The 24,573-nt window shown below is 34.0% G+C and overlaps 2 protein-coding genes across 3 annotated transcripts in view; one reads left to right on the top strand and one right to left on the bottom strand.

Annotated features, from left to right (window-relative positions):
- The window catches only part of Fyb2 (FYN binding protein 2), a 94,006-nt gene extending 89,268 nt beyond the window's left edge, over positions 1-4,738 (top strand). For both annotated transcript variants that reach the window (XM_078026341.1, XM_078026340.1), the window contains 3 exons: positions 527-683; positions 797-830; positions 1,159-4,738. In XM_078026341.1, the coding sequence (XP_077882467.1) occupies positions 527-683; positions 797-830; positions 1,159-1,180 (213 nt within the window). In that variant the 3' untranslated portion in view covers positions 1,181-4,738. The remainder of the gene's footprint in view (positions 1-526; positions 684-796; positions 831-1,158) is intronic.
- A 1,350-nt stretch (positions 4,739-6,088) lies between these two features.
- Positions 6,089-24,573, bottom strand: part of Prkaa2 (protein kinase AMP-activated catalytic subunit alpha 2) — a 67,717-nt gene continuing 49,232 nt past the window's right edge. Inside the window, exons 5-9 of the mRNA XM_005326023.4 lie at positions 23,307-23,394; positions 21,094-21,318; positions 16,391-16,895; positions 14,480-14,606; positions 6,089-13,708 (exon numbers count right to left, since the gene is read on the bottom strand). Coding sequence (XP_005326080.1) covers positions 13,470-13,708; positions 14,480-14,606; positions 16,391-16,895; positions 21,094-21,318; positions 23,307-23,394 — 1,184 coding nt within the window. The 3' untranslated portion in view covers positions 6,089-13,469. The remainder of the gene's footprint in view (positions 13,709-14,479; positions 14,607-16,390; positions 16,896-21,093; positions 21,319-23,306; positions 23,395-24,573) is intronic.

Here is a 24,573-nt window from a genome sequence, read left to right as displayed (position 1 = left end):
TTTGGCAGTAACTTTGTTACCTAACAGCATGCCTTTCCTGATTATTAAATCTATACTCAGGTTTTAGCTTTCTCTTCTTGCAGGATTCCACTCTAATAAAATTAGACAACGGGTGCAAGAACATTTTAAAAATAAAATCATTGGGCTGGGACTGTGGCTCAGTGGTAAAGCGCTCGCCTAGCACGGGCGGGACCCAGGTTCGATTCTCAGCACCACATAAAAAAATAAAAATAAAGGCATTGTGTTGTCCACCCACAAAAAAAGATTCATATTCTCTCTCTCCCTCTTTCTCTCTAAAAAAATAAAATCATACAAAATGTCATACTTAACATCTTGCTATGGTTTTCTTAAAATGACTTTCCCTTTCACCACTACCTTCCTGTTATTTTCTTTGCTTTAGGGATTTTTTAATATCTAGAGTCTTAATTTTGAAGTAACTTTATCATATCCTCCATTAATTCGGTTATTGTGAAAAAGGACGATGGCTGTGTAAGCATGGTCTGATTAGTGATTTTTTTCATTTCAGTATGACAAAGAAATTATCGTCATCAATAGAGCAGTGGTATGTTCCAGTAATTCAAGAAATGGAATATTTGATTTGCCAATAACACCTGGAGAAGAACTGGAAGTCATTGACACCACTGAACAAAATCTAGTGATATGTCGCAATTCTAAAGGGAAATGTAAGTTTTTTGGCTTGTTGCCCATAAAATTTCAATCACTATTCCAAAAAAAAGAGATAAAAAGACATTTTCTCGAAAAACTTCAGATTAATGACAATGTTTTTTCCCTATAGATGGATATGTACTCATTGAACATCTAGATTTCAAGTAAGTAGTTTAATTTTATACTTCAAATTGTAAGTTATAGATAATATGGTGTTGTGTACATTAGTCTCAAGGAAAGACTGATGAATTTACTGAAATTCAGGAAAAGTTCTGAAAATTAAAATTCACAGCATGTTCTCTGTCCTGTAAGGAGACATTAGGAGAGACTTTATTACTGTCTCCTGAGTCTATTATCAAATTGAACACTGTATATTTATAAACATTTTAAAGCAACATGAAATTATGAAACTGGGTAAGAAAATTCCCAGAAATCTCCTCCTCACTGTTCCATTAGCCTCTACTTCAAAATGTATGTTTCTTTTTTCCCCAGGAGTCAAGGTTGGTCCAGATAGAAAGGTCAAGATCAGAAGGGAAAGGCTGCACAACTGAGAAGGGGTCCTAGCAGCTTAGTCCTGCCTCACAGCAGTTTGTTTACATGTCGAAATCAGATGGAATCTGTGGAACTTTTGTTGGGCACTTGGAAGAAAAAAAAACAAGAAATCCTCAACATTTAGTTGTTGGTTTGACTCTTAAGAGTTTTCTCTTTCAATATCTATTTCACTGCTGGTTTAAAAAAATGTGAAACTGTTATGTGAGCACTTGCTTAATGAACCATGTCCAAAGTTAGAAATCAAGACTATTCAGTTGTGCAGATGGCTGGTTTGCTTCTAATATTAGTAAGATAAGCATGTGTAATTTCTAGATATTAGTTTTAAATTTGGTACAATAAACTCTGATAATGAAGGTCCTCAAAGTCCTCAAATTTAAAATATAATAAACAATTCTGACTTAATCTTTTTTAAAAAATCAAGGTATAAATGTCCTTTTACTTTATCACAAAAACAATCTGATCGATGCTATTCCTGGTTCCTTTGGGAGTAGGATGCGGAAAAATAATTTTTCTTAAGTTCAACTAGTATCACTTAAAGAAGTATCTAAATATATTTAACAAAATCTAAAAAATAGATGCTATCTTACTTTAAAACATTCTGTTGCCTAAAATAAGAAAAATTTTGTCTATACCCCAAAATTCATTCAAATAAAATTCAAGTATTTTTCACTTAAATGAAATGGAAATTAAAAAGCAGAGGTATAAACAGATTCTATTTTTTTAAATGATGTGCACTGAATGTCAGATTTTAAGACAGTTGAATGCATATGTAGAATTTATACAAGTGGCTTTATGTGCACTGAAACACTGGAGAAATTTCCCTCAGTTCTTTAAGCAGGGCAATTCATGGCCTTTTCCTTTGTACATTGAAACTACTATTCTTATATTTTTTGCATGCTCTCATTAAGGCCAAGTTTATTCTAAAAGACAGCAATCAAAGGTATTTGTATAGTTAAGAATTTAGAGAATAGGATAATTAAAATAATATTATAAATGACATGGCTACAGGGTTAAGAAAGATGTTACAAAAAGGGTGACACTGAGGTTTGTTCTTGAAATAAATCCCATGCTCTGTCTGGTGACTATGAAGAAATCTGAGGCAAATGGAGTAGGAAGACTGCTGGGAAATGGGGGTTTTGGGCTAGAATGTGACACAGCATGCTCCAGCATGCTCAAGCTTTTTGCTCTAGAGTGGTGTGCCACTCAAGGGTTAAGCAGGAAGAAAATGCCAGATGTTTGGGGAAAGGGAGGGGTTTTAGCTTTTTTACTGTGGTGACCTAAAGACCTGACAAGAACAATTTTAGATAAGAAAAGTTTATTTGATGATCAAGATTTCTGGTCTAGGTCCACTGTCAACTCCACAGCTCTAGGCCTGAGGTGATGCAGAACACCTTGGTGGAAGGGGTATGAAGAACAAAAGCAGCTAAGGACTGAGCAATCAGGAAGCAAAGAGGGAGCATGCCTCTCACTACAGACAAAACACATGCCCCAAAGGCAGGGACCCAGTGACCCTCCACCTCTAGCTACACCCTGTCTACAGGCCCAAAGTTACCAATTAATCCATTCGAGTAGATCAATATATCGATTAAATGAAGGCTCTCAAAAAACCAATCGTTTCCTCTATTTTCTTGCATTGTCTCACACATAAGTTTTTTTGGGGGGAACACCTCATATCCAAACCATAACAGGAGGCAATTGCATAGATGACTATAGTCTCTAGTCCAAGCAGAAATAAATTACCATTCTTTTGTACCAACCTTAGTCTAATCTCCTGAAAAAGAAGCCTTGGAGCCATTCCCTAACTCTCCTTCTCGCTCATCTTCTCACTCACCAAGCCGTGGTGTCTCTTTGACCTCTGATGGGGCTCCTGAACTATGTGCCTCAATCTTGCTATCCTCATTTACAGACAGAAAAGATTGTTTTTACAATATTCTAAGGAAAAGATCATCAAGCCTTAAATGAGGATTAGACTAAGATTAGATTAGACTAGATTAGACTAAGGTTGGTACAAAAGAATGGTAATTTATTTCTGCTTGGACTAGAGACTATAGACTTCTGAATTAAACTTACTACCCAGTAATGAACAATTGTGGCCTCTCCTAACTTCTAAGCCAAGACCTGTTGCAGATGACACTGAAGAAGAGGATGAGTGTGGTCTGTGAGCAAGAAGTGAGTGTGAGGAAACGTGGCTATGCTGAGCAGAAACCTTTCATGCAGTACTCCTGCTCAAAGAGAAGCCACTTCACCAAACAATGAAGTATTTAAATCCTGGAGTGGCGGTGGGATTAAACCTGAACTGAGATAAAGATGGCCCTTGCATTTTTATCTCACCACAGGGTTTCTTCTAGTTTAGTGGTTCAGCTCCTTTAGGTCTCAATTTCTGCACTAGTAAAATGGAGCTAAAACCACTCATCTACTTTACAGCACTGTTATGCTATAACATAATTTAAGTAGAAGTTAAATTATTACAGGATAATTTAAGTAGCAATTAGGTAAATAAACAATACTCTATTAGTGTTATCATACCTGGCTTTTTCTGAATTTGAAAGATGCTAAAAACAAACACCACATTTTTAAAATTCAATTCTTAAGAGACTTGAAAGAATGGATTGGGTTTGAGAATTTCTTTTACATAGCCATAATAAATATTCAGTTTTAAAAACATTAAATGTTTTTTATAGTAGAAACCACTTGGTCTAATAAAAATTTTATTGCCTAATTATTACTGATATAGTATATAGGTTTTTAGAATAATTGCTTGTCTTCTATCAATACTTAATGTGGTTATGTTTATATTTCACAAACAGCCACATTCCTTTCCTTCTCTAAATCAAACTAATTTTCTCATATTATTGATCTACCAAGTTTTCAAACCTAAACACCATAATTAACACCAAGCCAATGTTATCAGTCTCCTAGAAACTAGCATAAAGCTTTAACGAAAAGACTAAGTTTATATTTAATTTTTTATTTAAAGATAGTAAAGATAACACCATCCTGTCAGGTAAGATATCACACACAGATTCTTAACCCTAACAGAGGCTAACACTGGCCCATTTAAAAATTGTCAGTCAGCTTCCCATCCATAATTGTGACAAATACCTGAAATAATCAACTTTAAAAAAAAAAAAAAAGTTTACCTTAGCTCATCAATTAGAGGTTTCAATATCCATGGTCACTTGGCCACACTATTCTTGGGCCTGTGGTGATACAGTCCACTAAGGGAGCACAAAGCAGAAGCAGCAGCTACCCACCTCACGGGACCCAGGAAGCAAATAGGTTAGAAGGGAGGAAAAGGATTAAGGTCCCAATACCCCCTTCAAGGGCATACCCCTATGACCTAACTTCCTTTCATGAGGCCCCACCTACTAAAGGTTCTAAAGCCTCCCAATAGCACCGTTGACTGGGGACCAACCAAGCCTTTGGGAATCATTCAGGATCCAAACTATAACATGTAGGCTGGACCTCTAGCAACGTTAATATACGCCAGCAAAATCTTTCCTTAGCACCTCCATGAAAACCCTGGTCTTCCAAGATGAGAATAGCATCCTTGTTAACCAGGCCCTTTCCTGCACATATTCAGAATGTCTTTTGGGATGGATATATTATACACGTGTGTGTGTGTGTGTGTGTGTGTGTGTGTATGCAGGAAGATTAATAGGGAGAGGAAAAAACGAGTATAAACCTCTGGATGTTTCTTTAAACTTTCTGTACTCTTCAAATTTCCAACAATAAGCATCCCTTACCCTTGCAATTTAGGAAATAAAAGAAAAAAACTTTACTTTAAAAAAATACATTTTTTCTTTAAAATGTAGGAAAACTAAAATCTTTATTTATCCAGAGTTTGATGTTTACATTTTTTTTAGTGAGGACTATAGTAGTGTTTTTCAAAAAGTTGCTCTTGCATAACAATAATATGAAATGTGACAACAGTACATATAAAGTCACATTTAGATTGTTTACTTTCTATTCTCAGAAGGATTTTCTATAAAATTCTATTAGTAGTTTGAAGGTCTTTTCTCCCTATTCTATGGCTATGCTGAGCAGAATTTTGGCCTCTGTAATCTTTACCCTCTTGTGTTATGTATGTAAATACTTGATGTGACTTTGTAAGGGGGGGTTTGTAACAAAATCAAACTTGCTAACCAGTAGTCCTTAAAATAAAAAGATATTTACATTATCCAAGTAGACCCAATTTCATCACATGGGACCTTAAACTGGAAGTAGAAGACAGAAGAATCTGTCAGCCAGTCAGAAAAGTGGTATGAGAAGAAGAGGAAATCCCAAGCCTGAATCCCATCGCTGCCATTAAAGATAAAGGGAGCCATCCGTTGACCAGGGAATGCCAGTGGCCTCTAGAAGCTATGAATGACACCTAGTCAATAGCCAGAAAGGGAGCAGAGACCTCAGTCCTAGAGCAACATGAAATTAAATTCTGCTAACAACCTGGATGAACCTGGAAGCAGATTCTCTCACACAGCCCAGCCCTTATTATTATTTTGGTTTTCAGCCTGTGAAAAAACCCAGCTAAACCCACTAGATTTCTCTGTAAGAAAATAAATTTGTGTTACTTAAATAATTATGATATTTGTGTTAAGTCCTTTAGAAAAAACCAGTTAAGTCCACTGGACTATGGAATTCTAAGATAATAAATCTATGTTAAATCCTTAAATTTGTAGTAATTTTTTACAGCAGAAATAGAAAACTATCCAAATAGCTACGGTTAAAAAAAAAAAAAAAGTGTACACAAAGACAAACAAAGATGGTGTGAAATCTGATGAGTCATAAACAATCTTGCTCTAAAATAGCTTATTCAGTATTAGCTGAAATGCAGAATATTAGCTTAATGACTGAACAGAAACAAAAACAATTTTCAAATTAACCGTGACTTTAATTTGATTTTGTGGAAAAAGCTTATAAGCAATTAGGCTGCTTTTCCTTGTGTTTGTTGCCTACGAGTTGGTTCTACCAAGAGAACCTGTATCTATGAAATGCAGTGTAATTCAAGACATCTTTTCACATGGTTACTGGAAAACAAATCCTTCTCACAGATCATATAACTCTCACAAAAAAAATATTTAGCAAACAAAACTGAAATTTGAATATGCCATTATTAAAATACATAAGCACTGGAAATCTAGTATTGGTTTTCCCTCTGAAACCAGTGGTCCCAATTTCAATAGTTTAAATTTTTTTTGAATAGAGATGTAGTCCAGTGCTCCAGTGGGTTAGGGTATCAGCCTACGGATTTAGTTTCCTAAGATGGGCTGAGAAAGAAAGAACACATGATATTCTTAAAAAAAAAAAAAAAAGGAACAATTACTATCCAATTGTACATAATATTATGATTGTCATGGACATAAATAACCTAAAAGCTATCAACTTTCAGTTTTATTTGCTGTACTCAAAATTCACTATATAACATTTTAGCATACATGATAAAGAACACAACCATTCTTCTTAACAGTATCAAGGTACTATCCTTTGAGTTTACAGTTCTATAATAACTTCACATTAAATACTCAAAACATTGTACAACATAGATGTTTGTGAACAGTCTTAACAGAATGTTGTATTTTGATACATTAAGGCAGCTTCAGCTGACATTAAGAAGTTCCGAATATTATTTGTTGAAACAATAAACAAGTTTGATATTTAAATATCTGATGTTTCCAAGAAACTTTAAATGTCTCAAAATAAGAACACCATAATTTGTGAAACTGTGGTCTGAAACATTCTTAGCACTATGTTCTTACCACATAAAACTTACCTAAAAATCAGGATACTCATCAGTATCAAAGTTATCTATAAAAAGAAGGGATTTACATTAAATACGGGGATATAAACCTTGCATTTAAACAAGGACCTTGAATCGATTTCTCACACACATCTGTGAGGTAGGTTATCATCCATATTTTGTACAAGAGACGAGTAAGTGAGGTCATGCAACTTGTGCTGCTATAGCAGCCAAAAGGAGAATCAGATTCCAATTAGATTTTGTCCTTAGCTCTGTATTCTTTCTTTCCTATACAAACTTGTAAAATACAAAGACTACTTAACTTTGCATTCATTTTAAAAAACATGAGAAGGCAGCCAAATATTTACTAAAGTGACTTTAAAAAGTGAAACAACATAAAAAAAGAAACAGAAAACACAGTTAGTGAACAACTTCTGATAGTGTGAGGTTTGGCCAAACAAACTTGAAAACAGACAGGCAGAACTAAGTAAGATTGTCTGTGGAGGCTAGATCTAAACGGAAATGAGAGGGATCAGAGAAAAAGAAATTACAGCTCAAACAACTTTACTATTACTGTTTCTGTAACATGAGAGAGAAGGCACAATTTAGTGTTTGTTTTTATAACAGGATGTTTGTCTTTCCCATTTTAGGAAAATGTCATCTATTTAGAAAAGTGGCCTTTTTTGGGTAACAAAACATACTTAAAAGGGAATTTTAACTGTGAAAATTAGATTAGCAGAAAAAAATTAACCATGCAATTCTTGCCTAGAATATTTTTGTTCCTCCTTGAAATTTTAAATTAACTCGAAGTAGGAAACCTTGAATTAAAAAAGAAAACACTGTATAAAGCTTGTCAAAACTCTATGTACAAGTTCAAAAATTTTTCATGCCAGGATATTCCAAATACTTAATACTTTTTTCCTGGAAGGAGTGCTCTATTCTAGGATTTCCTTAATTGCACTTTAAACATAATTGAAATTTACCTACCCTGCTTGTTCAAATAATCATGAATAACTTTTATAAAATCTAAACTGTTTTAGATATAAACGATAGTTACCAAAAGTTCCATACACAATCAAGGCTGCAGACTGGCATTGCTGTGCAAGGCTGGCAGTAAACATTAACATTGGCTTGCGAAATTAATACAGCACCACAGTCTGATAACTTCTAGACTTAATCTGATTCTTATCAGGTTATGGCTGAAGAAGTTTAATTAAAACTTACTCCAGTCTAGACTGTGGTTCCTGGTCTTTGTTCTGTTACTATTCAGTGGCATCAAATGCATCACACATACATGTGGGAAAGACTAGTAAGGATGCCAGCAACTTGTCTAGTTAGGTTTACATACATTTTAAAGCTCATCAAACTCAAGTTCAAAGTTTTAAAAGGTTTGGGAGAATATCAAGCCAATTACAATTAGGTAATTTCTGTTCATGAATATCATCTAATATGCATACAACATGAAAAATTACTATCCTCTATGTGAAATTTAGAGAAGGCTAATTCAGGAAATAGTCAAAACTGATGATAAATTAGAAATGGACTAAGGCTAGTTTTTGTTTCTCTTTTTTTCTTTTCAGAGATTGTGCTATCAGAATCATATAAATAAAATTATATGAAGAATTATGTCACAAAGTTTCTTCAGTAACTTTTTAAGCACCCTCAACTTAGAAGTTCCTACAAAAATCAATATGCTAATCATAAATAGTTCAAAAAATTATACCTAATTGGTATAATCAATATAATTAGGAAACAGTTAATCCTACTTTATGTCAGTCTAAGAATGGAAAGCAATACATTTGTGTTTTATTTTTATTTTTTGACTACTCAGATGTTTCATTAATTCAACTGTTCTGCCCAGAGGAAAGATGGTATAGTCTGATCACCACTGAATGCTCGTATAGCCTTAAAGGCTTATTAAGAGCTCTCTAGCCCCCGCTTCCTCATCTGGGGAGTGGTAACATAATACACTTTTTCTGGTTACTTCACAAAATTACTGTAATAGTTAACAAATAGGGAGGGCCCCTTGATCTAAAACTTACTACAGAAATGTATGAAATACTTCCATCACTACGAATTAGTAATCTTTTGCTTTATGCCAAGTAGACTTGATATTTAACCTGTCTGGTTTTCTGAATGATTTTTACTATTTGTATATGAGAGGGCATCTGTATTTAGAAAAATATTCAAGTATATACCATCAAATGCCTCACCAAACCAAAGTTGAACTTTCAAACTAGTATAAAACTCTAAATATATAAAAATTGAACACCAATGCAAATCATACGAAAAGTAGAAAAAGCAGACTTTTAAAGCTCCAAAATACCCTAAAGGTCTTTCCTCTATCCCTCCCATTTGGGGGTCATAAAAATGAGGTCCAATGCAGGACGCAACTTACCAATAGATTGCACATATCCCTCATGCAGAGTTTTTAACAGTCTCTGAGAACTGCTATTAAATAACATTCCTTTTTTATTTTAAAGTCCCTGGATGACAGGAGGACCAGGCAAAAATGTCAGATGCCTGAAATGGTATTTTTAAAAACAAAAACAAAAAAGACAAAATTGTGAATGTGTCTAGCATTTAAATACTGGGATTTCATAGATATTAATGGGATTTAAATTATTAACCAGTGAATGGACAAAAATATAGTGTCTGTGCTAGGCATCTTCTAGGCTTCTACATCATATAAATAGGTGTGGTGCTTACATTAACTCAGTATACTGCACATTAGCAGATGCAACAGATAAAGTAGTCTAAAAATTTGTAATGGTTATGATTACTTTCTAAATTATGTCTCGTTTAATTCTAAAAATGGGTATTCCCTGAGTACAAATTGGCTAGGGAATAAGAGAAAGCAAAACCAGAATTATGTAACCATTCTTGAAAACCTATTTGCAGAAAAGGGAGAATTGTCTGTGCTATAAATAGCTAAAAACTATTATTTCTGATTAATTTCGGGACTAGTCTCTTTATAGATGACTAGTACCAAAGAATGCAAACACTAGAGACTACAAAGTCTCTCTTAAAAGATCAAAACAAACACCCAACATGTAAATGTTTTGCCTCCCTCCCTCCACAAATATTCAATTTGAGACAGTAACTGTTTTTTACACTGAAGACAATAGGAATTAGCTTTAAAAACAAGCATCCTAAATAAAAGTATTCAGAAAATATTCACTGACTAAAGATTTGAAAGAATTAATGATACTGACTCATTGCCCACAGAGTCAAAAGCATGAATCAGTGGCCTTAAGTCTTTTACATGAGTAATCTTATTTAAGGTTTTTCAGTCATCTATTATTACAAAATCTAATTAAGAAAACCAACACGCTACAAAACAAGTTGTAGACATAAAAATTCTTAGTCCACAATTCACTCAAGATGAACATGTCTGCAAAAAATGATTTTAAAAAATTTTTTAAAAAAATGACTCTCAATTTGAATGAGGTTCTCCTGGATAAGGGGAAAGAAGTGCTATCAATTTCATTCTTAACTATCCTGATTATGGCAACCTGGGACAATAATTTTCCTGAAAAAGTATTTTCCAAATTTTCCTTTCCTTATGGAATGAATTTTTAAAGTAGCAAGTTAATTTGGGCAAAGCAGGGTTAAACCAAACTATATTATATTTTTTCCTTTTTTCATAGAAGGAAAAGACTTCAATGCTCATATCCCATTGTCATCCTAATGGAGGGAGGTGCATGCAGTATTCTCCAAACTTACCCCACAGAATCTCTTATTCTTTGGGAAATATTCTAGAACCACATGAGTCCATTTCCATGGCACAGCCTAGGCTTTCCTATAATCTAAAAATAGAAGTTCTCCCCAGGATCTTAACCAGAGGAAACTGCTCTTAGCCCAGGCCCACATACCACATCCACAGTTAACCAATTTACAAGACTGAGACAGGAATTGAGGATTAGCAACAGATTCTTTCCTTCTCTGTGCCCATGACCAACAAAAAGCCTATGACAACATTCTACTCCCTTTCATTCAGTGTCCTGAAATCTCTCTGAAAATCAATTTATTATAACACCTAGATTTGTTTTTAAAACTGTGCAGAAAAGAACCAAAACTATGATCCTCAGATTCCCCCTAAAATTCAACTATCCAATTGTGGATTTTCATAGATATTGGCAAGAATGAGAAAACACTAAATAAATTTTAACTCTCGAAGAAAATTCTCATCATCTATATATAAGGTAATTTTGATATGAAAAAAGTGTCTCACGTCTGATTGTATTAGACTAAAGAAGCAACAGTGCCACTAGATTCCTTCCTACGTTTTTTTACTTATAAAATTGTTGTTTAATTAGGCAAATATTATGAAGTGGACTTGCTTTTCCCAACAGAGGCACATGCACATTGGGAAAAGTCAAAATTACGCCATACTGATAATGCACATCACACTTAAATAGCAGGACTACTTATCCCCACAACTAATAAAAAAATTACCCTTTGGTGCCACAAGATGGCAGTCTTTCGAAGGTTTAGACCTTAAGCTATCTCAAACTGCAACCCTATGGTCTTTCCCAAATCAGTGAACAAGGATTCCACATAAAGAAGTTGGACTTGCAAATTATTTAACACCATTTTTTAAAAAAAATCTACAAAACAGTTTGATGTGACGCCCCTGAAATTCATGAATCAAAAGGTTAAAGATACAGACATACTTGAGAAACTTGATCTAGCATTCTCATTTGCTTCTTGATAGAAAACATTATTTTGGCAAAGAGAAACCTGTCAAAGCAATGTCATTTTTTTTGTTGTTTTCAAGAGCTCAATATTTTTAGGGCATGCCAGGCAAAATGAGATTGTTAATTACAACATAAATACAATAAATGAATAAATACAAAATCAGATAAATTACGCATTCTGCTGTCATATATAACAAATTAGAATAAAAAATAAAAAAATTAAATATCTTTACTAAAACAAAATATTATCAATATCCTAGTATCTATCCTGCTATATATAGTTTTTCCTTTAATCTTAAAAAATTTTGCAAAGCAAAACAAACAAAATATGGTTTTCGATTAAAAGAACTGTTATGTGAATACATATATGTAATATATGTAAACAACACATATATTTTTTCAGGAAAGACTACTTAAGGCTTCCCTGCCTCATCAGTGAAGGTCATAGCCTATTAAACTTTGGAATCACACAAAAGCCTTTAGGGCTAGAATAGTGTTTTTGATCTGAATGGCTAGCAACCAAGAAAGGGAACCAAAAAAAAAGATTCAGCTGAATCAATCAGCACTGAAGATAAAAACATGAACAAAGATAATGGTTATTGGGGAAGGTGGAGGAAGGTGGTACCATCAATAACAAACTTTAACTCCAAGTGAAGATTTAGTACCATGAGATGCAATAGGACTCCAACCTTTTACTCCCACTCACCCAACCCTGTCCCCCAAACACACAAAATAAAAGATCAGAATTCTTTTTTAAGGGATTGCTGATATTCTGCTTTGCTTCATTTAACTGTCTACTATTTTATCGTTCTTGATTAAATGCAAAAATAAATAGATAAAAAGAATTTTGAGAAAGGTAGGCCTTGAGCACATATTTTAAAATTACATAAATTTATGGAAAAGACTAATTATTTCAAGTCCAGATATCCCAATGCTAAGCTGAACCTTGAAGGCTCTTAAGATAAACATTATCATTCAGGGAAATCTCAAAGATAAAGCCCTGAGATAGTCAAAACTGTTTTTAAGGAACCTGGAAATTATAAGTACCTTTTAGAGACCACAGACCTTCTGGTGAGTACTAAGCAGTGTTTGCAAAAACTGTTCGAAGAACTTGGTTTCTGGAATTTTCAGAGCAGGGTTTAAGATTCCAACCTGTAAATAATTTTGGGGTTTTTTTGTTACTGGGATTGAACCCAGGGGCACTTAACCACTGAGGCATAACCCTACTCTTTTTTAACACAGGGTCTTGCAAATTTGCTTAGTGCCTTACTAAATTACAAGGGCTGGCTTTGAACCTGTGATCCTCCTGCCTCAGTGTCCCAAGCTGCTGGGAATATAGATGTGCACCACTGCACCTAGCTAATATCTTACTAAAGGCTGTTTAATTTTTTAATAATTTTGTGCAATAAAACTGAGACCATAAACAGCTCAAAGCTGTGAAATTTAGGAAGTAAAATGGATTTATCTATGTTAGTGAAGCCAGATGCTGTTGCAAACCACTCTTAGACAGTTCATCAGTGAGGTGTGTTCATCTTATGAAGTGAATTCACAACTATAAATTAACATTCATCAACATTCACTCATTAACAATACTGCCTATGTGAATTTAACATAGGTACAATAGAATTACAGAGTTCTAAAAGTAAAGGTCAGACTTCTTTGTTTTCAGTAATTTCTATGGCATTGCAAATCTGCTGTAAATATTCATGTTTTTCAATCAATATTTCGAAGTGTGATATCCAGAAGATAATAATTTAAAGAATGTATCTGATTTTCACAGTGCAGTAACAGAAAGATAAAAATCAGGGAGATCATCAACGGGCTAAAGTAGTTATCAGACTGGCACACATTTCAAAAAAATCCATGGTATGACTGCCCAGGCGAGGGGAAACTGAAGACAATGTGCTTCCGGTCAAAGAGCCAGTGAGAGAGCCAGAAAGTGAATGGCTTTCTATAGTCGTAGAATCAAAGCTGGATCTTGGTCTGTGTAAGCCAGCAGCAGAACAGGAACGCTGAGGTGTTGAGGAACCAGATCTCTGCTCCACCACCTCATCTGAAACGGATCAAAAGAAAAGCAATTGATATGAGAGATCTATTTGCCTGAATCCTTCCTATAAAATTGTTATATTCAGAATAGTAAGTAAACCCCTCTGAACAAGGGCAATTTAGAAATGAATGTTATAAGTCAGGCAAGGTGGTACACGCCTATAATCGAAGCAGCTCAGGAGACTAGGGCAAAAGGATGGCAAGTTTGATGCCAGCCTCAGCAACTTAGTGAGACCATCTCAAAATAAAAAATAAAAATGGTTCAGGATATAGCTAAGTGGTAAAGCACCAAGAGTTCAATCCCCAGCATCAAAAAAAAAAAAAAGAAAGAAAGAAAGAAAGAAAGAAAAAGAAATGAATGTCATATTTCGGTGTGTTAGGAACAGAGAAAGCAATACCTTTTTCCTCCCACAACCAAAACATACATCACTAATCCCAACATTTCACCATTCAAACATGGCCTCTAAATCCTTCTCAACAGAGTGCCCAGATTAACACTGAAATGAAATTGATGTCTCTACCCAGGAAGAAAATATTTCATTAGCAATATGTTTTCTTCTAGCACATTAACAAAAAATAAATAAATAATAATATAAATATAGGTATATATATATTAAATATATATGAATATATATCTCCTCTCACTTACATTTCGGTTGACTCTAGATTACTTAAATCTAGTAAATGACTACTCACCATGTCTTAGAGATGATTTTTAACACCTGGTCAACTAGTGCCAAGTTAGATTTCTGATCTCATGGCTACATAGTCTCCTTACCATCAATGCTTTTAAAGTCCAAAAGATAGCTCCTATTATCAACCAGGTAAAGCTGTAAGCTCATTTTCACATAATTGCCAGTCACTGGATTTTTTCTTCTTACACGAAGATGGTATGCATTCACTACCTAAAACAGGAAATCAGTAAAAATAACAAAAAAATTCTTATTGAAAATAACAAAAATGGCAAGAATGAAAAGAATGTCAAAAACAAATAATTGATGGGGTGGGGTAAGAAAGAAGTTACTGAATAATACATTTTTTAACATTATAGGAGTTTAGTATTTATTTAATTCACACTAACAGAAGCATTTACATTTAGCAATTACAACTTAAAGAAAATTCAGATTATATAGTTCAGCTTACACATCCATTCTGAAGCATCAATCATTATCTTGGTTACCCAGCCTCTGCTTCAATACTTTTACTGATGAATATGGAGCCAAAGGAATAAAGGGGAGCTAACATGTTAATGGCTTACATTAGGATCTGTCACAAAATTCAGGATCACAATAATGCTGCAAAGAAGATACTGTTTGCTTTTTAAAGATAAGAAAACTGTAGCTCTGATACAGAAGATTCTGGGTTTTAAAAATATCTAGCATGAGATTCAAATTTTTTTCAACAAGAAATTTTAAAGACATTTATGCTGGGTGTGGTGGCACATGCCTAAAATCCCAGAAGCTTAGGAGGTTTAGGCAGAAGGATGGCAAGTTCAAAGCCAGCCTCAGCAACTGATTGAGAGCCTGTCTCTAAATAAAAAATTAAAAAGGGCTGGGAATGTGCCTAGACGATCTAACTAAAAATGTGGTTAAACCCGCCTTGGTTCAATCCCTAATACCAAAGGAAAAAAGAAGTTTTTTAAAGACATTAGCATCTTTTTTAACTAAATAAACTGCTTCAGAAAAAGGACATTTATGTTTAGTCTTAAGAAATATTATTTCATTTATTCATGTACAAATAATGAAATGAAAGTAACTGATTTATTCAAGCATGTTAAATGAATATTTACATCATAAATTTTAATGCTTTTCTTCTTCCTTTAAAAAAAAGGTTCAAAGTTCTCAAGAAAAGAACAAGAGTGATAGGAATATCTAAAATGAAAAGTACTTTTTTTTTTTTCTCGGTACTAAGGATTAAACCCTGAGGTGCTTAACCATACCCCCAGTCCTTTTTAAAATTTATTTAGAGACAAGGTCTCACTGAGTTGCTTAGGCTGCCTCTGAACTTTTGATCCTCCTGCTTCAACCTCCTGAGCTATTGGGATCACAGGCCCCCCCTCCCATATATTCCAATAGATTTGAAATGAAATAAAGCACTAATTTTAAAAGAAAGTAAAACTGGGTGATAGTAAGAAAAATATGCCATAACTAAGGATTAAAAGAACCAAATAAGAGAGTTTCTCAACTAGAAGAAAAGTAATTGTTGCTGAATAAATGTATCCTGATGGCATGATTAACACTGACTGTTAGCTGTCACTGCCACTCGCCTCCACTACCCTTAAAACAAACAAACAAACAAACAAACAAAAGATAAGAAAAAAGTCAAGTCTTCCTAAAACAAGAGAGAAAAAAGTGACAACATTATCTTTGAAGACTCAGGGATTTTTGTTGCTATGAAGCATCTAAAACAGGTGGGCTATTTTTCAGATAATTTCAAATTGATTACTTTTTGTTTGTTAGACAAAAACGCTATTCTATAATTCCAAAATACCTAAATTCAACAGCTCTTCATTCTTATAGAAATTTGTTTTGCTTTGAATGTACATGTCGTAATAATGAGAAGAATCAAGCACAGTAACTTATATTTAAATAAAAAATAACTTTATATGGACCTTACTACTCACCTGCTCAGACCATTTGGTATACAGCAAGACAGCTTCTACAAATGACCTTAATGCACAATTTCCTACCTTCCATTCAAAATCCAGCTGCTTCATAGCCCGGTAAACTTCAGCCATAATGTCATATGGTTTGCTCTGGCTTCTGATTCCAAGATGCCACTTAGCTTTTTTCACAGCTAAAGACTTGGGCTTAGTCGTATTCAGTGCATCCAATGGACATCTTGCTTTGGGACTGTCTGCTATAAGAGGTGGCATTCTTTCTGGATGAGGTTTCAGGCCTGGGGGAATATGCATGGCACTATCATCCATAAAAGAACCAGTTGGAGGGCTAGAGGCGAGGTAGAACTCACTGGCTTGGTTCATTATTCTCCGATTGTCAATGATAAGATGATATGCCACTGCAAGCTGGTCTTGAGGGTCACCACTATATAAACTGTTCATTACTTCTGATTCTGTACACTCAAATTTTTCACATACTTCTTTCACAGCCTCATCATCAATAACGTTAGCATCATAAGAGGGGTCTTCAGGAAATAAGTAATTGGGCAAATCTTGTTTAAACCATTCATGCTCTCTAGAAAAAAAAAAAGAACAAAACACCACAATACACTATTGTAAGAAAGAACATGCTTTGGCAAGTTCCAAATAACTCAGATATGGGGCAATACAATATAGTAGACGCCCACCTCTGCCACTTTCTAGCTATGTAATCCTGGGCAAGCTAATTAATTCTACTTTTGAATAACTACAGTTACTCAGACCTGGGAATTAGGCTGATGTTTTCTTGAAAATGATCAATGTGACCACATTACTTTGAGGAAACAACTAGTAATATTTTTTGCCACTGATAAAATACAAGTTTTCAAGGGAAAATTTAGAATTAAGTAATAATTTATATCTTTTTCTATGAATGTGAAAGTTTTCCAATATCTAAAGATATTCTGATGAGGTCAATATCAACAATGACTTTTTTGTGTGTGTGTGGTGCTGGAGATGGAACCCAGCTCAGTTTAACATGCTAAATATTGATAGATATACACTATATTTTTTAAGAAATCAACTTCTTTGAGGTCCTTAATAATTTTTAGGAATGGAAAGAGATATTAAAACTAAATAGTTTGAGAACCACTCTCCTAAATCATTTTTTCACACTCTAGGCCTTTGCACCTGGCATTAGTATTGTCCTCCTAGGTTATCACATCCTTTTCACCTAACACACTCTCAAGACTATTTAAGCACTGCTACATATTAGAACTGGGTACCCCTTAGGTTAAAATCAGATCAATATACATTTTGATTGAATGTTTTCTATTTCACTGATTATTTATGAACATTTACTGAGGACAAACTATAAACAAGAAGACACATTCCTCCTGGCACATTGTATGCTAGCTGATACATATTAAACAAGTATTCATAAGAATAAATATAGAGTTACAAATACATACAAGTATGTAAATCCTGTGATCAAGATTGAGGGTGGAAAAGCAGAGAACAAAATGAGAGCATATAATTCAGAATGGGAGGCAGAGATAAAGGAAGCTGCTCTCTGAGTAGTATTTAAGCAAACACTAGAATGGTCAGAAGTCAACTAAACAAAGAGTTGGGAGGCAGGTATTCCCAGAGAAGAAACAGTCTACACAAAGACCTTGAGACAAGAAAGAGGTCTAACATGCTCCAGGAACTGAACTAGCCCAATATCATGAGAACATAGTGATGGGATGGAGCAGTAAAAGAAATCAGGTATTCTTGACAGTTGTAGCAAAAGTTGCCAAAAATTAACATTTTCATAATTCTGAAAATTGCAGAATTTCATAATTCTGCACAATATGATAAGTCTTTATTCAAGAAAAATGGCTGAACCTCAGCAAGAAAAGTGTGACATATGGCTTTTTAAGATGCCCTATCTTCATCTCCTTTCTCTAGCTACATAGTAGATTTAAAAACCAAGAGTCCACAATCACATAGCTGAGAAAACCAACAGTGTTAAAAACCACAGGATTAGATAGTCAGAAGAGCAAAGCAGGTTCAGAACTCTCCAAAGTCCTACCCCATGAGAACTGTCATTATATTACACAGCTAGCAATTCCCTGGAAACCTCCACTGATAGGCCTTGCTTTATTTGACAGGAATCAGAGCTCACTCACTGCAAACAACCTTCTCCCAGGGCATTCATCAAAAACAGTCAACAGCAACTGTTTAATATCCCATCTGTCTGAAGAGCAATAAAAGATGCATAACCAAGAAGCTGACCCAAAAACTTAAGAAGGAAAATCTTCCAAAGGGGTCTTTGAAAAACTTTCATATATTCCTGGGATTTAAGGTTGCCAGGAACACATATGCGGGGAGTGTGCATGCCCAAGAAAGAACTGAGAAGGCTCTAATTTCTCATCACTGGCCAACTTTGATGCTCTGCAAAGTAGATGATGGCTAAGATAAAGTGATAAACAACTGCCTGTCAGAGCACTGAAGATACACAGATAATTTCTCATCAAGGCTAAGGCTAGGGGACTTATTATTATTATTTTTAAATTTTTTATTTATATTTGACAGCGGAATGCATTACAATTCTTATTACACGATTCTATGATATAATTATCACCAGTTTTTTTTTGTTGTTGTTGTTTTCTTTTTTTTAAGATGGGGTTTCACCATATTGTCCTGGTTGTTCTTAAACTCATGAGCACAAGTGAACCTCCTACATTAGCTTCCTAAGTAGCTGGGTGTGCCACCAAACCCAGCACAGATCACAGCATTTTAAGAAATCTGTCTAATCATTAGCTGACCACTTAGCTAACAAAGATAGACTTCAGCAACCATACATGACAAAAAATACAGAGTTTAAGAAATTAGGCCAGGAACAGTGTCGCACACCTGTAATCCCGACAGTTTGGGAGGCTGAGGCAAGAGGATCGTGAGCTTAAAGCCATCCTCAGCAATTTAGTGAGGCCCTAAGCAACTCAGTGAGACCCTGTCTCTAACAAAATACAAAAAGGGGCAGGGATTGTGGCTCAGTAGGAATTGAGCCCCTGGGTTCAATTACTAGAACCAAAAAAAGAAAAAAAGAAATTAGTTTAGGAAACCACTAAACAAATAAGAGCAGTGACAACGACAGCACAGAACAATTATAATAAAACTCTAGAAATAAAACCATAAAAACTAAAAACATGACCATACAAAATATGTATGTGAATGTTCAAAGCAGTATCAGACATAAAAAGCAAAAGGTGGAAACAACTCAACTGTCCATCAAATGATGAATAAACAAACTGAATACTGATCAAGGAAAAAAGAAATGAAGTACTGATACATGCTACACAATGGAAATACCTTGAAAATATTATGCTAAAACAAAGAAGTCAGACACAAAGGCCATAGAGTCTATGAATTCATTTAAATGAAATGACCAGAATAGATATAAAGACAGAGAGTAAACTAGTGGTTGACACAGGCTAGGAGGAAAGGGAAATGGGAAGTGACGACTAGTGGTACAGTTTTTTTGAGAGGGATAAAAGGCTCTAGAATTAGATAATGGTAACAATACAACTTTGTGAACATACTAAAAAAAACAGTGAATATGCATTTTAAAGGAATGGATTTGTAATAAGCGAATTATACCAATAAATTAATTCTTAAAAGTAGATAGAGAAAATCTAAAACTTTTATTTCAAATTCATTAAGTTAGTCAACAGAACATAAAATCTTTGCAAAAAGGTAAGCTGCCAATTTTCAAAGCCATACCTACAGCTTTTTAATTTTAGGAGCCAATTTCTAAATTAATCCTACCAATGTAAGTAAATATATATACATATATATTTACTTACATACACTTAAATATATATATATATATGTTATATATTTGTAAACAAGCATGGATGAAATCTTATGTAAAAACAAAAACTCTCAAAAAAAAAATAAATAAAGGACAAGTCATCAGCATAAGGCACTGACATATTCTGGTGCCTGTGCTATATAAAGGTCATACTCGTGGCAGCACCAGCAATTGCACTGTCCAAACTTTCTCATATATCCTTCACAGTAAAACCACTAGTAACTACTGGATTAAAAAACTTAGCAAAACTTTTTTATGCTCTATTCCATCAGTTGTATGTAAAATACATGAACCTCTGCCTATTTTTCCATTTGAAATTTCTTTAGGTACTTTCTGTACATATATTTCTAGGCCTTGCACCAATGTACATAGAAAGATGAGTAAGACACACTCTCCTCTAATGCAGTCATAATTTAAGAAAGGAGAAAGACACACCAACTAGATATAGTATGAGAATGAAATAATAAAGCACAAACCAATGACTGACATCACAGAGGCGGAAACCTGCCTGGGAGAATCAGAAGTGATTTTGTAAAGGAGGTAGCATGTGTGCAGAACCCTAAAGGGTGAATGGAAGGCTATCAAAAGCCATCAAGACAAAAAGCATAACAGGGACACAAAGGCAGAGAATCTGATATTTGAGGAACAAGGGCAAGTTCAACAAGTTCAAGCAGTAGTACAAGGACTGTGATGATAAAAACAGACAACAAGACTTCAGGAGAAGTAGGGCCTTATGAAGTGTCTTGTATGCTTTGCTATTTGAGCTAAAAAGTTTTGGAATCAATGTGAAATGTTTGAAAAATAAGTGACATGATCAGGCTTGTGTAATAAGGTCAGTAAAATACTTAGAAAATATTTAAAGTCTAATTTTATAAAGCAAGCAATTGGCTTCACTATTACTATAGAAGATGGGCAAAACAGGAACAAAAAGAATACTTACCTTATGTCTTTGATAGTTGCTCGTTTCAGGGGGTCAACCTGCAGCATGTGCATCAGCAGAGTAGCAACAGAACGATTAAGATACTCTGGAATATAAAACACACCCCCTCGGATCTTCTTAAACAATGTAGGTACATGCTCATCATCAAATGGGAGGGTGCCACAAAGAAGAGCATACAAGATAACACCACAGCTCCAGATATCAACTTCAGGACCTGCATACAATCTAAAATAAGATGATAATACAAACCTGAAATGCAAGAATCATTTTCTCTCTTCTTTTTTTTTTCAGGATCTCACACATTCTAGGCAAGTGTTCTACTACTTGAATTACAATTTTAGTCCTTTTTCCCATTTTTATATACCTTACTTATATATTTATTTAATGCCAACTCAGTATATATTGATTTTCAAGATATTTAATGAAGTCCATGACTGCTTTAAACATTTATGTTGTTTTCCATAAGGAATAATTGGTTTGACCAATTACTATGCAAATTTGTCAAGAGGATATGATACTTTTCTTTATTTGACACAAATTCATTTAATTGTAATTTACCAATAAAAACTCTAACATTTTCTACTTAATTTTTGAAGGAGACATCAAAGTATGTAACAAATTTGAAAAAGCAATACTTTGGTGAATAAGCTAATCTTTTCCCCTTATTAAAAAAAACAAAATGCATATATAATCAAAATTTTATCCCTTGCACACCTATATTGAACAATATCTGACAAATTAAAGTACTTAACCAGTACTATGTAAATTTACTGTCATATTGAGTACCTACTACCTTTCATTCTACTCACTTGCTAACTCACAGAATAAAGATCACCTGTGCTCCAGATAACCTATGTCTACAATAGACATCATTTCCATTTTTCCTCTCAGTTTTCTACATCATGAAAACTCTCCTGATAATATATTACCAATTCAATCTTGGATCTGAAGTAACAAAATAAATCTCTACAATTCTAATGTGAAGAATATAATGTTTCTATAAAAAATGCTGTCGCACAATTACATTATTTATTGTATTACCCAAACTCCTTGAAACATACATAAATGTTTGTGTCCCTCAAAAGTTTATATGCTGAAATTCTAACACCCAAAATGATAGTATTAGGAAGGGGGGACTTTGGAAGGAGATTAGGCCATGAGAATGAAGTCCTTATGAACTGGATTAATGCCCTTAATAAAGAGATCACTCAGAAGATCTAGATCCCTTTTCTTTCTACCATGTGAGCTTATAGTAAAAAGATACTGTACTATAAGGAACAGACTCTAGCAGGTACACAATCTTTCAGCTCCTTGTTCTTGGACTTCACAGTCTCCAGAAGTACAAGAAATATATTTCTGTTGTTTATGAGTCACTGTCTATGGTAGTACTCTGTTAGAGCAGCCCAAATGGACAAAGACACTCAATATCTGCTGCTAGCAATGACATCTTTTCAGTAATTCTGTTAATTTTTAAAATCAGACACTGACCACTGTAGAAAGATTTGACTTCACCATGGCAATCTGTATAAACATTACATAATGTACCAATGAATAAATTACTTGCATAATTAATCTCCACTTGTATAATTTCATGAAACAATAATTTCCCTCAAAATTTCATTATTCCAAAGACAAAATACAAAACAATATTCTACAGACTTTAATATGTAAACTATTAAAGGACTGTATCTGATAAAGAATGACAAGAGGTTGCATTTAGCAAATTTTTACTCTTACTTGCCCTTTTCTGAAATAAAATACAGACATCACACTGATATTTGTTTCAGGCAGTTAGTTAGTTAGTTAGTTAGTTAGTTATTTTAGGGGTCAATGGTTCTTTATTTTTTATTTATTTGTATGTGGTGCTGAGAATCGAACCCAGTGCCTCACACATGCTAGGTGAGTGCTCTACCACTGAACCACAACCACAGCCCTGTTTCAGTTATTTTTAATGAAAAAAAAACTTTATAAATACATTTATAACATCTACTTGAAACTTAAAAATTTTTAATATAACCATCCCCCTCAATAATTAAAAAAAGAAATTGTTTCTACTGTGTTAAAAAATCTTATCTTGCAGGCTAGGAACTTAGCTCAGTTGGTGCAAGCACAGGGCTATGGGTTCAATCCCAGCATCACAGAAGAAAAAAACAATCCTACCTTCCAAAGAGAACCTATTATGATTAAATGATATCAGAATGATATATTATTACCTGCCTGAGATGACTTCAGGTGCTGCATAATTTGGAGATCCACAACTAGTTCGTAGAAATTCACCATCTGACATCATGTTGGATAATCCTGAAAATAAGAGCAATGTTTACTTGTTGCTAGTTTTTATGGTATAGATAAAAATATGAAAACTTTCAAGTGTTTAATGTTCTATAAATTATAACTTTAATTATTAAAAATAATGAAAAGCACTTGTTAAAAGTGGAAAGAAACATTTCATAGTGCTTACATTGACCCCCAAAAAACTAAAGATATCATGTGAATGACAGGAGTTAAACTCCTTTCTAAATAAAAATGTTGATTCACTTCACAAATAAGGTTACTCTAAAGTATATTAGCATTTCTAAAAATAAAAGTATCAAAATATTATTTATCTGCTTCTATAGTTGAAAGAATAATATATAGGCTACTACTTTTTTAAACTATGCTTTTGAAAGCCATGGTTAAAAAATTTCAAAGTCAGATAGTCTTCAATTCATAAGCAGATTATTTCCTAAAGCTTTTAACTGTAAAACTTTAATTCAACACAGAAAAAATAATCTATTGAACCCAAAATCTAGCTGAACTAAAAGAGTTTCATGATTTACAGAAGAAAGAGAAATAGTGAAACTAGTTTCCATGTTTATATTTAAGACAAGGCATAGAAAAAAACTTAAAAAAGCAATACCAACCTTTGGCACCTTTCCATTTCTCTTTTCTTAAGATCTCTTGTCCTAACCATTTTCTCAAATATTCATAGTACTATGGCATCCTTTCCAAGCGTGCTTACCCCAAAACTTGTTTGGACCATAAAAATCACATTTATTTACCCTATAAAACTCCCATTTTCTCATTAAGTTGCTAGATATTACTGTAAGATCCATGCACTTCTCCTGGATCAATTCAGAGGACAATAAAACTTTTTCTAAACTGTATGCAAATTTTCATGAGCCTGTTTATGGGCATTTATCAGGGAAAGTATCCATACTTTCATCATATTTTCAAACAAGTTTGGGACTCCCCTAACACAGTTATCATTTTCTTAGGAGAAAATGAAAATTGAAAAGATTTACCTTGATATATCCCTCTAACTAGTTTTCTGGAGGCTATCTGTAATTTTTAAGTATATTTAAATGAAAAGAACAACTTAATGTGGCGACTGCAACTAATCCCTTTTCATGGTACAAAATTTACAAGGCTGAAAGCGATCTCAGTTCTGTGAGAGTTGTTACTGACACAGGATTCCTCACTGACACAAGTGGCGATGCC

This window comes from Ictidomys tridecemlineatus, chromosome 11, assembly GCF_052094955.1.
Source record: "Ictidomys tridecemlineatus isolate mIctTri1 chromosome 11, mIctTri1.hap1, whole genome shotgun sequence".
In the NCBI taxonomy this organism is placed as follows: domain Eukaryota; kingdom Metazoa; phylum Chordata; class Mammalia; order Rodentia; family Sciuridae; genus Ictidomys; species Ictidomys tridecemlineatus.
This window is presented reverse-complemented; position numbering and strand designations above follow the sequence as displayed.